We start from the raw sequence: 13,215 nt of genomic DNA, 5'->3' as shown, positions 1-13,215 counted from the left end.
GTGGACACAATTCTGAGGCCATGCATGCTTAGCAGGGTATTAACTTGAGCTACCTAGCAGAAGTCTTGAACTGAAATATCCTTGAGCTCTTGCTCCTCTCTGAAACTTAACACTTCTCTGGCTGAACTGCATAGCTGAATCCCAACATGATGAACAGCACAACTTCTTTCTAGGAGAAGAAACCTTTGAAATGTGAAGGAGATGAGAGAATGGTGGTCTGATGCATCACAACAGAACCTTGTAAATAAATACACACTCTAGTCAAAAGATTTCTTGGGTATCAGAGGTCAAAAGCACCGTATGGACTGATTTTTGATACCAGTAGTCAAGAGTACATTTTCGGAACCATTCCTGAATTTAAGCACTTAAATTTCTTAAGTCCTTATGTGAAACTTATATAATCTGTATGCATTTCTGGAAGAGCAGAAAAAAGGAAATAACAATACAGATATAACCATCAGAAAACACAATTATAAATCTGAAAGACCATTTCTTGAAATTCAGACATTTTTACACTGCTAGATTTTTGAAAAGGTTGCTTCTTGTTTAGCTGTAGGAAATATCATACTCCTAAAAAAAAAAAAAGGAAGGGTGCCATTATGGAAATCTTGCTCTGAACAAATCAGAAACAGTGTCAAAAATATATAAGTGAACTCTTCTCTACAGTAAGAGTATTTTCCTTTCCACCAAGCTTTCAGTTAAAAAAATATATCGAGAATTAGAAATAGTCCTCTTTATTTTAACAGTGAACCTTCAGTTACCTTGTTGAACCTGCACAACTGCATAATGCAAGTTATGCTCAAACGTCCAAAACTGTGAAAGACTAAGACAAAAAAACAAAAACAAACAAACAAGCAAAAAATAAAAACAAAAAACCAAATCTGTTCTGCTTTCATTTTGTCTTAAGACATTTTCCAATATCTCACTTCACTCTGAATGTCTGAGTTCAAACCCTGGAGCATTCGTATTTATAACAAACCCTAGAAAGAATGAAAATTTTCTTATGCACTTTATTGCAGAATGTAAGCCCAGAAAGGTTAGAGAGAAAAATCCTAGTACTCTCCTAAAGAAAGCAGAAATATCAAAGAAAACAGTAGTTTCTTTGATGTTAATTCCTGCTTTATATTAAAGGATAAACTACTTTCAAAAATCCAGACACCTCACTTTTACAGTATGCAGCCCAGCAGTATTTTTAAAAGAAGCAATGTAGCCAAACCAATTTAAAAACCAATTTAAAAAAAAAAAAAGAAGTTAACTGACACAGTGAGGTTTGGTTATTCTTCAAGAACAGCAGGCTTCAAACAAAAAGGCTGTGTCTCTGCGAAGAACAAAGACGTAGTATGTCATTATAAATAATTATTTCTAAGCTTGTATGACTTCACTGAGTCTAAATAAAATACAGACTTCTAAAATCACTTTCATTTAAGCTGTATATTTGGAAAGAAACTAAGAGTGTTTTGTGTAGCGTGACTTTCATCTATTCCAATAAGGATGCTTTTGATAAGCTTGGACATTAGGGATATTTGAGTAAGTATTGCTGCTCTTCAGAGCTAAGCCTTCTGACTCTTTAACAATTGCAAATTAGTCCCTTGGCAAGAATTCTTATCTGTGGCTATTAAGTTGTGGTCCCTGATAAATCCTGGTGCTTTGTTTTTGCTTTTGAGAAAAAAATTATCCTGTTGACTTCCATGAAAATTCAGAACACTAAGGGAACCATCTTTAATGAAACAGACTCTCTCAAAACTTTCAAATAAACTTGAAAAAACGTGAAAAAAAAACTTCTTAGTGGAAGATAAAAGATAAACCCCTCAGGTTAACTTAAGGAGATCAAGACAAGGAAAACCCCTTCCAATTTTCATTACATGCCAGACTATGAAATTTAATTCTTTACCTCAAGGGAGACTATTAAGCATGATTTATAGAAGACTCTGAATTTCTTAAAAAATAATAATAATACTAGAAAGCCTTTGTACCCTCATCAACCACAAACTAGCACCTGTATCCTTTTCTCCTTCTGTTAATTGTACCTTTTAGACTGTTATGGAGGAGGTCAGGGGATAATTCAGAATATTGATTTGCTACTGACACTGTATATGACTTTTAGATTGACTTTGTTTTCATATCAAACAACAATTTCTTTGACATTCCACAGCTATTTGAATACATAAATAATTCTTGAAATGTATGTTCTGCTTTTGAATGACTCGTCATGCAAATAAAACATGCTAAAGTCAGAAAGAATGACCACTGACTTTGAAGCTTCTTGCCATGCTTTTAACATATATTATGCTTTGCTTGTATTACAGCAACTTCTTTAACTCTTAGGTAAAGAAGATAACAAACTAAGTACTCAGTGATAACAGGAAGAAAAGGGTAACAAATTATTTGTGAAATTCTTTTACTGGGATGTTTCAAAACACTGTGTGTAAACCACCAAGTAGCATCTTCTAGAGTATGCAGTTTGAACACAACAAAACTCACAATTTTCTGAGCCTTCCTCACAATCACAGTTCTACAATGAACAATATAGCAAGGCTTTTCAGTAGCTTTCATTTTTTCCTCCAAAAACACTAATCCACCATCTTAGTGACTGGTAAGTTGATTTAATAGAAGACATGCCTTCCCTTGCTTATAAACAGATAGTTACAGAAAATTTTCCTTCTCTATGGGCATTTTGGTTGAAAGATTTCCTGATTCTTTTAAAAATTTGCATTGTTTTTTTCATTTCAGGATTCAATTTGAACAGAAGTGACAGTTTTCTCACATATTCCACAAATATTCCACAATAGAAAACATTCTTTCATAAAGCTAAAAATAATGCAGTTACAGCTTGTAGTGTATGTGCCTTTAGAAACATTCACAGCCATGTTCAGGTACCTTGATATTGCCCCTGCCCCTGAAAAACAAATGTGCTTCCCTGCGAGCCAGACATCTATGTTCAGTCCCAACATGAAAGCAGTGAATTGTTCCTAGATTCTGCTGAGCTGGTTACCCCAGGATCCAAAATGCCTCCAGTTGTCATGGTGGCTTCTCCTTCCTACAGAGCAGGAAACTGGATTATTTTGGTATTGATTTGTTCATCCCCAAGGCCAGTCTTACTCATTTTTGCAGTCCCAAAGGAACAGAGAGCACAGAGAGCAAGACCCTGAGAGCATATCCCAATTGTTTCTTGAATAAAGTCTTTCACAGTTTGGCAAATATCCCCAAAGTGAATTACAGCCAACAAAGTCAGCCCGGTCTCATAAGCAACAAAGGTTAGGAAAACAGGAGTCAGCACCAAATATTGCAAGCTTGCCTCTGACAGTTCTTACAAAAAGTTCTATGCTTCAGTTGGAAGTGACTTAAGTATAGTTAACCCCAACTTCAAGACAAACAACTGACTGTAAAAGGTCTCTTCCATTAATTTTTATTTATTTTTTAATGACCCAAATGAAGTCATCAGGGCTACTACATCTTTGCAGGATCAGGGCCTTGAGAATTACTTATAACTTCAGCAGCACTTACTGAGAAGTAATGGGATTTAATTAATACCATGGTACTTGCCTGCACTAAAACTCAACAGCATTATTTTATAATACACATATTAGACATCTTCTTACTTGTTAGAGGCTGAAGCATGTTCCAGCATTCACTGTTTTATTACCCTTAGCCTGCCAAAATTCTTGAGGTTCTTCTAATTATTCTATCTCCTTTTAAGATACTTCTGCCATGGATTTCAGACTTTTGTCTCCAGTTTCTGTCAAATGCACAACATCAGTCTGCTGTAAGTTTAAAGCCAGAGAGGATACTTAACATCATTTTCAAAAAAAAAAAAGAAAAAAAAGGAAGTAAACTACCCTACTATTCTGTTATCATGAATGGGAGACCTGCACTTTTTGAAGTAGGATCAAGTTTCCAGGAAAAAGACTTGGTGAAAGCTGACAGAAACAAAACTTTTGTAGATGAGTTTATAGAAAGAAAAATGTATTTCCTGAGCTAAGTCTGGAGCTCCGCCTGCTGTTCACCTTAAAAAACAGCAGAAACGTTCAGTAAACTACAGGAGTGAAAAGGGGCAAGTATTACAGTCCAAGTGCACGCAGGGGATTAAAACCTGGAGAAAAAATAAAATGTAGAGTAATACAAGATCACCTCAGGATCACACTGTTCAGTGTTTGCTCACAACATTTATGTGAAAATATGGTCATACAGAGCAAAACAGAGAACAACAGAGAGCAGGGTATCTCTCCCAACAGACACAGGCACTGTCTCATCAAGTATTTCTTCCATCCTTAGAGATGCATGTGACATGCTATAACATCGCTATATTAATTAAGCACTAAAACTCTTGGACTAGATGATCTTGCAGGTCGTTTCTAACCTTGCAATTCTATGATTCTCTTTATACCCTTCTCTTATAATTGTAAAGATAATTTGCACCTTATCTATCAACAGTAACAACAAAACTATGGTTCAGTACATCAGCTGGAGCCACAAAATAACCGTAGCCCAAAGGAAACACTCAAAAGCATGCATTTGGTTTCTTTTAAACAGAAATACTTTTCTATGAAAAGCAGGAGAAACGAAATTCATAGTAATACAGAAACAACCACACAAACGACTGAGTGCCAAAACACAACAGAAGCAAAATGAGAACCATGCTCTGTGCACAGTACTACTAGAGACGTAACCGCATCTCTTTTGTAAAAGGCATAAAGCTGGAAGTACATTTCTGCCCCCCTCCAAAGAAAACAAAACAAAACAACACAACAATGCAATGAAGACTTTTTTCTCTTCCCTCTGTGAAAGCAGCACAGCTTTAAATTCTCTTTTCCAACAGGATAAAAGGTCAGCACCACTGACCCAGTGAACACAACACACAGTGCTCCTGCCTGCCAGAGCTGCCATCTCTTTTCTTGTACGCAGTTTAAGTCTGTGTGGCAGACCTATCAGATTTATTTCTTAGTCTCTGCAAAACAGATGAGAATGAATTCTACCCACAAAGAGTGAAAACCTAACCAAGAATTTTCTGTTTGAGGTCCATGAAAGGGGATGATAAATGCAAGTTCAGTAAAAGGAGTAAACTAAATTATTGCTTGAAGAGGAGTTAGATTGTATTCTGTGACCCAGATTTATTTTTAAACATTACTGCAGTTCAGCTAAGAGCTAAAAGCAAAATGAAAACGAGGATTTTCTGTCTCTTGTGAAACTATTCTATCCTCTTGTATCTCCAAAGAGGACTTTTCTGTGAAACAACAGAGGAGCCAAAAATTTATAGGCATTCCAACAGTAACTAAGCAATGCTGCAAACAACTGCCTCTTCACACATTCTTTATATTTTCATATTGAAGTACATCTTCAAAGAAGGAAACCCTGTTTACACTGAGGACTTTCATTATACTTACTGCAAGGAATGAAATAAAGGCACTCATTTACATTACAATCATGAACATAAGGAGCTTACCTCTCAGCACGAAGGACGCCACTGTAGTAAGGATGATCCCATGGCATCAATTTCTGAAAGATAATTCCAGCTCATAATTACAATAATGAACAGCAAGTGAACCCCAAGTAAACTTCTTTTCCTTCGCGTATTTTTGCAGTTTCTGCAAGTGACAGAACTTTAAATCACAGTGGGAAACAACCAGTACTAAATTCATCATAATGCAGAATTTGAGAAGTTATTTTAACAGTCTGCATTAAGAGCATACATCTTACTCAAATACGCAGTGGGATCAGATTCCAAGAAAAAAATAATCAAGAAGAAATATCACTTTGTATCTGCCAACTACCGTGGCGGGCTCAATTGGTTTTAATACTAATAGCAGCTATGAAGTCAAAAAGCACTTTAAACAGAAGATGGAAAACGCCTCTTTGTTATCACACTAGACGTTGCATATGAAATTGAGTTGATTTTTCATACAGCACCTGGTTAGCTCATGCTACATCAAAAAATAAGTGTAAATTTAACTTACTGAATTCTGAGGGTTAAGCTTCGCTTTCATCTTTGTCATCATTTCAAAATCTTTTTGAGTTCTGAAAAATAATTGTATGATGAAAAACTTCATGAATGATTTTCTAGAAACGGAGTGTAGCATACAAGAATACTTTTTCTACCATCAGGGATTGGAAGTACTCTATAAAACATCAGGCCCATATACTACACTGCAAGAACTTTCCTTTCTGCTTTTCTCATTCAAGTACTCTCAATCAAATCTTTCTTACCCTCTTTTCAGAAAGAAAGAGAATGCTTGGTATATACACAACCCCATGAGTAAATGACCCCATTAATACACAGTGATGAAAGTGTTTTGTGCTGTATGGAACTAAGGGGAAGACAGCAGGACAAAGGGGAATTTGTTCATAGACGTAAAGTACATATATGAAGTTATGCACATGGGAAAAGTCCATAAGAGGTGCCCTTCAATACTTTACTGTCTTCTTGTTTGCTGTTGCCTGCATTTCTTGTCACATCCCTTGTATTCAGTCTTAGCTATTCTCTGATCATAGCCACAGAATGCACTTTAATAGTTCACCTCAGAACTCTTGAGACAGTCTTGCTTTTTATTTCATCAAAACATAAGCAGCAATGACTGATTTTGTAGTACATGAATCCCTCTGCTCTTGAAATGCAAGCCTGCTTACAAAAATATCTTAGTGAAAAGACATACCTTTCAGACAACTGGTCAGAAAGCTTCTCTAAAAACTGCGTTACTGTATCTAGAAGTGCAGGGGGGAGGAAAAAAAAAAGGAGAAAAAAAAGAGAAAAAAAAAGGTGATTCAGTCCCTTGAAAGGTGTCGCATTTGGATCAGAGCTTCCCAAACAAAAAAAAAAAGGACCCTTAGAACATAAGAGCATAAAAACAATATGGTTTTTTTTAGAATAAGAAATCATATCACTGACCACTGCACCATCATTTCAAGGGAATTCAGTACCATGTTTATGTTATGTCATTACAGCATAATGGCAACTTCGTAACTGAAGACTGAATACTGATTCTTAACAAAAAACACTGGACCCTACTCATATTATTGCCAATTACAAGGAAACATGAGTTTTTCATTCAGCAAAATGTAAATGAAATAAGAAACTTCACTGGAAGAAATGTGTATAAACTTAGCAAAACAAACTAGCAGCTTTTAACATCACACCTAACACAGCTCATTCGCTTTCTCAGCTTACTGTTCCACACATGCCTTATACCTGGATTTTTGGCCATTGTTCCCTGGAGAGCCCTGTGGGCAAAGGTGTCATACCCAACCAACTGTGCCAGACTGTTTCGGCTAGCAAGCAGTTCTTCTAGACAGCTTAGCTGCTCAGCATTTGGGTAAAGAAAAATCTTGTAAGCAGCTTCTCGTACCTAATATGGAAAAAAAATAATAATAATAAAGTCACATTGTTACAGTCTAACTCCTAAAGAAACAAGCAATGCAACTGAAAATCTGGTATTCATTGATATGTTAGAAAAGTATTTTAATAATAGTAATTATGATTCTTTGTCAATTACTGCTCTCTTACTCATTATAGATGAAATGCAGTGAGACAACATAACAGTTCAAGAGTGCTAAAAGGGATCCTTGTTCTCCACTCCTGTCAACAGTCCCCTCCTCTTCTCATTGCCTCTCTTTGTGCCAACATCTGTGTTTCTCAGAGCACTCTTTGAGCTGTCTTAGCTCATTCAAAGCTCTGAAAATTGTCCTTTCCATGTCATTCAAACTGGCTCCTGGAAGGATCTGATGAGAACCAGAGACAGGATCAGGGGATAGAAAGAGGAGGAAAAGAAAAGCCTTATTTTTTCAAGGTAGCAAGCTATTAGTCTGTCCATCTGCTCATGGATAATCTGCCTTTCTATTTCTGATTTATTTTTATTATACCTCAAAAAAGTCACCTCAGCAACCTCGGTAAAATGCTTTTTCGATTTCACAAGCCAATTTAAGAAGACCTTTACATTGTACATTTTGTACAAAGGGAAGATGCAGCCAGACCCTTTTTGGTGCAGAGCAAGAGGATGAGATGTAACAGACACAAGCTGGCAGATAAATGTTTCCTATTCAATACCATGAAGAAAAACAGTTAAGTGGTCAAACACTAGGAGTACAGGTTGCCAAGCAAGATGGCATAATCTCCATGTTTTGAAAGCGTTCAAAACTCAACTGGATATCGGCCATGAGCAACCTGACCTACTTGATCCCATTCCGAACAGGATAAGGCTTGACCTGACAAACTCTAGAGGGCCCTTCCAATCTGTATTTTATGATTTCCAAAGAGCCTCTTTAAATACCTGACTCAGAGAAATGCAATCTTTACTGATGTATTACTGGACGCTTAAGTAGCAATTCTGCAGATCACACTGTTTTCAGGACAAGTTTATAAATGACACACAGTGAGTATTTTTCCTTCACTTACATCCTCTCAGTGCCACGATTTTAATTCATTTTTCATTTCTTACAGAGAACAAACAATTCAGCTTGGGTTCTACTACAGTCAGCTTTTCTATTTTTTGTGATAAACAAGATTTCAGTCACCTCAGTTACTTTATGTGAGAAGATTTGGGAGTTGTAGTAGATGTAGTTCCTAGATTCAGATCTAAAAGACTAGATAACCACTGTCACATTTCAAAGAATCTAAATCCATCAAGTATCATCAACAATAACCAAAATAGGATTATTTGGGATAATTCAGGGATAATTGGAGGGGTCCTAAGGAGGTCTCTAGTCCAACCTCATGCTGAAAGCAGTGTCAGCTATAAAGTAAAATCAGTTTACACAAAGCTTTATCTGTTTGGGTCTTGAAAATCCCCTGTGATCAAGAGATAGTACAACTTCTCTGGGCACCCTGATTTATTTCGTGGGTATCCTCATAATGAAGAAGTTTCTCCAGTTGGAATTTCTAATTTCCAATTGTGTCTCCAAGTCACTCCAGTATGACACTGTCCTTCTTGGGAGAAGTAGTGAGGGGTGTCCCAAACTGGATGCAGCAATATAGATGTGGTTTAAAGTATGCTGTATAAAAGGCTATCAACTTTTCCTTCAGTCTCTGGTTTTGCCCCTGTTCACCCAGGCTGTTCGCTCTGCCAGAGTCACTGCTGGCTCATGCTCAGGTTGTTGCCCAGCCGCCCCTCATTCACACTAATTATTGGGGTTCTTCTCTCGTCTTCACAACCTTTCAAGGATATCAAGTCAGTTCTCTCCAAACCCTTAGATGCAGCTTGTCTGACTGCAAGGACTTGTGCAGGCTGAATTCTCTCAAGTCATACCAAACTGGATCCTCACCTATAGCTGGCTGTTCTTCTCTCTGAACTCTTTCACTTAGTACTTCAAAGACCTTGTTGTTGAACAGTGAGGAAAAGAAAGCAGTTAGCATCTCAGCCTTATCTGTGTCTGCTGTAGCAAAGTTACCCATTTAACAGAATCACAGAATCATTAGGAGTTGGAAGGGACTTCTGGAGGACATCTAGTCCCAACCCCCTGCAATGCACAGGGACACCTATGGATAGAACAGATTGCTCAGAGCCTGGTCCAGCCTTGTGCTGAATGTCTACAGGGACAGAGCTTCCAACACATCTCTGGGCAATCCATGTCAGTGCCTCACCGCTCTCACTGTAAAAGACTTTTTCTTTAAATCCAACATAACTTCCAAGCTTTTCACCTCAATGTTCCTTTTTCAGCCTGCTAGTACCAATGGATCAGTAGATGCTCCCCCTGTTGCTTTTGATGTTCCTTACAAGTCTCAACTCTACTTGAGCTTTACTCTTCCTAATCTCATCCCTAGACGTAAAGGCACAGTTTCTAAATTTCTCTCTTTTACCCATTTTCACTTGCAGTCTGCTGCCTTCTGGAGATGAAGCTCTGTCATGACTTCCCTTCTTGCTGAAACTGACTTCTATTAAGTCTGCTTGGTTTTCCAAGTATCAGGATAAGCTGGCGCTGGGTATTTTAGTATCCAGATTGTGCTCAGAGGACACTACTTTTAAAAAACTGCCAGATTTCTTAAGCTTCTTTACCCTTCAGAGCTGCATCTCACGGGATCTCACCTCTCAGTTTACCAAATAAGCTGGATTCTTCTTGCCAGAAATCCACTCTTTGTATTCTGCCTCTTTTCTTCAATCCACACAGGATCTTCACTATTTCATAGCTATGATAGTCAAGGCTGCCATTGATTACAACGCTCTAAAACAGTTCTTCCTTGTTAGTCATAACATCATAATCCTGAACCATATGCCTGCATACCAGTTAAAATAACTAATATGCTCTCCTGCCATTGAGCATGCCAAAGCTGAGTTGGGTAGTACTCACCAGATCATTGGGACAGTCAGCATGCAGACCAGCAACTTCTAAGTAATTGCCTTCGGTCGTAAAATTAGATCGAATATGCTCTGGCAAAGCACGTTTGTCAATCTTGTTGGGAAGGTGAGTTCCTGTCAGAAATTCGTTACACAAATCCAATATTCTGACGTTGAGGTCGACTGCCTTTTTACGCTGTAAGAAAATTGAAGTATAAAATACATCGGATCTTCAGATATTTAGTTCAGAAAACCTTAAGCTTCCCAGAAATGATGCGGAAAATGCTACATTTAAGATCAGACTTACAGCATCAACACATTCTTAAGGTATAGCTGAAGTCAACAAAGGAAAGATCAGCTGCTCAAACATACTTCATATAAAGAACAGCCAACTAACATCTGAAACAACATTAAAAAAAGCCCACCATAGAAATGACTTAAGATGGAGAAAATTCATCTCTTCTGATAGACACCAAATTCCCAACAGAAGACAAAGGGCTTTTCAGAGGACAAACTGGCCCAGAATCACATTTCATATCCTGCATGTATTGTTATCTGGTCTTTAGGAGTCATGAAAATTTCTATACAGGTGTTGTAGCAAAAAATTACCTTTTCTTCATCCAAATGAATGCCACTGATCTCAAAATCAAACATAAAAAGTTCTGCCACTCGCCTAAAAATACAGTAAATCCCTGTTAAAACAGCCTCATTTGATACTAAGCATAATTTCTTCACATCTCTAGTGTTTGATATATTTAATAGAGGATATTATTTATTCCACAAGTACTGCTGTTACAGACACAGACCTCCTATGTTTTAAGCCCTTAACAGTTTACTCAATGAATCAAAATTTTTCCTTTGTAGTTGTTTAGTCATCTGCACTGAAAGTAATCTTTCAAAATAATCTACTACTTTAATCTAGATATTTAACCAATTTGTGCAAATTACCTCTCTAATTTGACACTTCATTTATTCTAAATGATCAGAAAACAATCTCTTCAAATCTATCATCTTTGATTATAAGGAAAGAAGGATCAAGGAAATAACTTACTTGTAACATGAGCAAACATTAGGCATTAAGCTTGTCTAACCACGTCAGGAAAAAATAATCAGAAACTGTAAGTACAGAAACAGCTAATAAAACGTTTTATGGCAATCATAAAGTAAGCTTTAAATATACTGATAATCTGATTTTGAAAGAAGAAAAACCATCTACAGCTCACAAGTTCCATTAACAAATGCATTCTTATTTTTTCCCGAAACATCAACAATGGTGTTATGTAGTAGAAATTTTTCTAGTGGACTCCTGAGTAAGGCTGAAAATCAAGAGATCCACCTGACATATTCTCAGACTGAATAAAGCTCCTCGATTTCAGATTCTACAAACTGAACTCAAGTGATGTAAGTCTGTTCCCTATTTTTATTGCTAAACACTTTGATGCATACATCACAGAAACGCCCCTCATTTTAATCAAGCTGCTATTATTGTAGAAAATCTTGAATTCTCATTTTTTATTTTCATGGATATCAGTAAAGCTGTGCTCTACAGTCACAGGGGAATGCTCCAAGACTGCAGAACTACAACTTCTAACCCACATACAGGTAATTCAGTAATAACCAACACATTTGTCACAGAGATGTGGTATGTTTTCCAGTTGGACAAAACACAAACCATAAGCTCAGTAAGGAATGAGATACACTATCTAAACATCTAAACCTATAAACATTAATAAGTACCTGGTTTCTGGATCGAGGGAATTCATAACAACTTCATCAGCTAACAACCGTCTCAAACTCTGGCACAGTTCAACATCTGTATTTAATCTGGAAGGACAGAAGAAAAGAATCATACATTCGCAACCACTATAAATATTTCAGTCTCTTGACAGTAGTACTTAAAGGCCAAGTTAAGTCTTTACCAAGATAACATTAAAACCAAAGTTCCTAGTTCACAAGAATACCTAAAAACTACAAATATAACAAACAAAGGACATGTAGACAAATTAGCATGGAGATACATTTAGTGCTTCTGACAGGAAAATAATTCTGAATGGCATTTTGTGGAAAATACAAGTATGGTCTTTAGGGTCCCTTCCAATCCAAGCCATTCTATTATTCTATGATTCTGTTCTAAGAGAATCAGGTTAATTTGTGAACACTTTCTACAGCTTTTTAATCAGAACTATCATTCAGATAATGAAGTCACATTGCTACAAATAGCACGCTCCGTCTCAGCCTTGAAAAACTGTTGCTAGTGAAAGGTTTCCCAAACACTCTGGCAAGACCAAAGCAACAGTTCTGCTGAAATTTCTCAGAAATTTCTCTTTAATCTGATATTTCAGTCACAAAGCTTACCAAACTGATATAATGCTGGATCACAAATATAACTTTCAGGATTTTGATTGAGATGTTAAAAAGAAAAACCAAAAACCAAGCAGATGTCCAGAAGCAGGTCCATACTTTGAATGCAGAAGGCTATAAAAACAGGTTCTGTGAAATGGAATTCTGTAAGATCTCACATGCCAGAGTAGACCAAGCATAACTATCTCAGTCCTACACAGACACACCCCAAAACATTTAACTTAAACAGGGACTGTCCTTTTCTCTTTCACATATCCCACTCACAGGCTGAAATTCAAAGATTCAGCACTCCAGGGAAAGAAGTGTTGTGAAATACAACAGCTTGAACCTTCAAACCAAATTAACATTTTGTACATAAGTCTTACAACACCTAGCTAACTGTTATGAGTCTTAGAAAAATGCAGTTTTAAATCTTCAATGGATTTCAGGGACATGGAGGCAGCTGATAACCTGAACTCCGTTATGTACACAAAATCAAACTTAAGGACAAAAATATTTTATTAGATACTGTAATATCTAATATTAAATTATTGAATATCTGTTATAGGAAGACTGAAAATTTGTTGCCATACACAAACATTTCTTACATTTTTTT

General features: G+C 36.8%; 1 protein-coding gene across 3 annotated transcripts in view; it reads right to left on the bottom strand.

Annotated features, from left to right (window-relative positions):
* LOC125688097 (mitochondrial intermediate peptidase) overlaps positions 1-13,215 on the bottom strand; it is a 67,423-nt gene that overhangs the window by 49,429 nt on the left and 4,779 nt on the right. For all 3 annotated transcript variants that reach the window (XM_048933662.1, XM_048933661.1, XM_048933660.1), the window contains exons 4-10: positions 11,997-12,083; positions 10,869-10,932; positions 10,273-10,455; positions 7,181-7,337; positions 6,648-6,696; positions 5,952-6,012; positions 5,441-5,493 (exon numbers count right to left, since the gene is read on the bottom strand). In XM_048933662.1, the coding sequence (XP_048789619.1) occupies positions 5,441-5,493; positions 5,952-6,012; positions 6,648-6,696; positions 7,181-7,337; positions 10,273-10,455; positions 10,869-10,932; positions 11,997-12,083 (654 nt within the window). The remainder of the gene's footprint in view (positions 1-5,440; positions 5,494-5,951; positions 6,013-6,647; positions 6,697-7,180; positions 7,338-10,272; positions 10,456-10,868; positions 10,933-11,996; positions 12,084-13,215) is intronic.

This window comes from Lagopus muta, chromosome 1 (genome assembly GCF_023343835.1).
Source record: "Lagopus muta isolate bLagMut1 chromosome 1, bLagMut1 primary, whole genome shotgun sequence".
Taxonomy (NCBI): domain Eukaryota; kingdom Metazoa; phylum Chordata; class Aves; order Galliformes; family Phasianidae; genus Lagopus; species Lagopus muta.
This window is presented reverse-complemented; position numbering and strand designations above follow the sequence as displayed.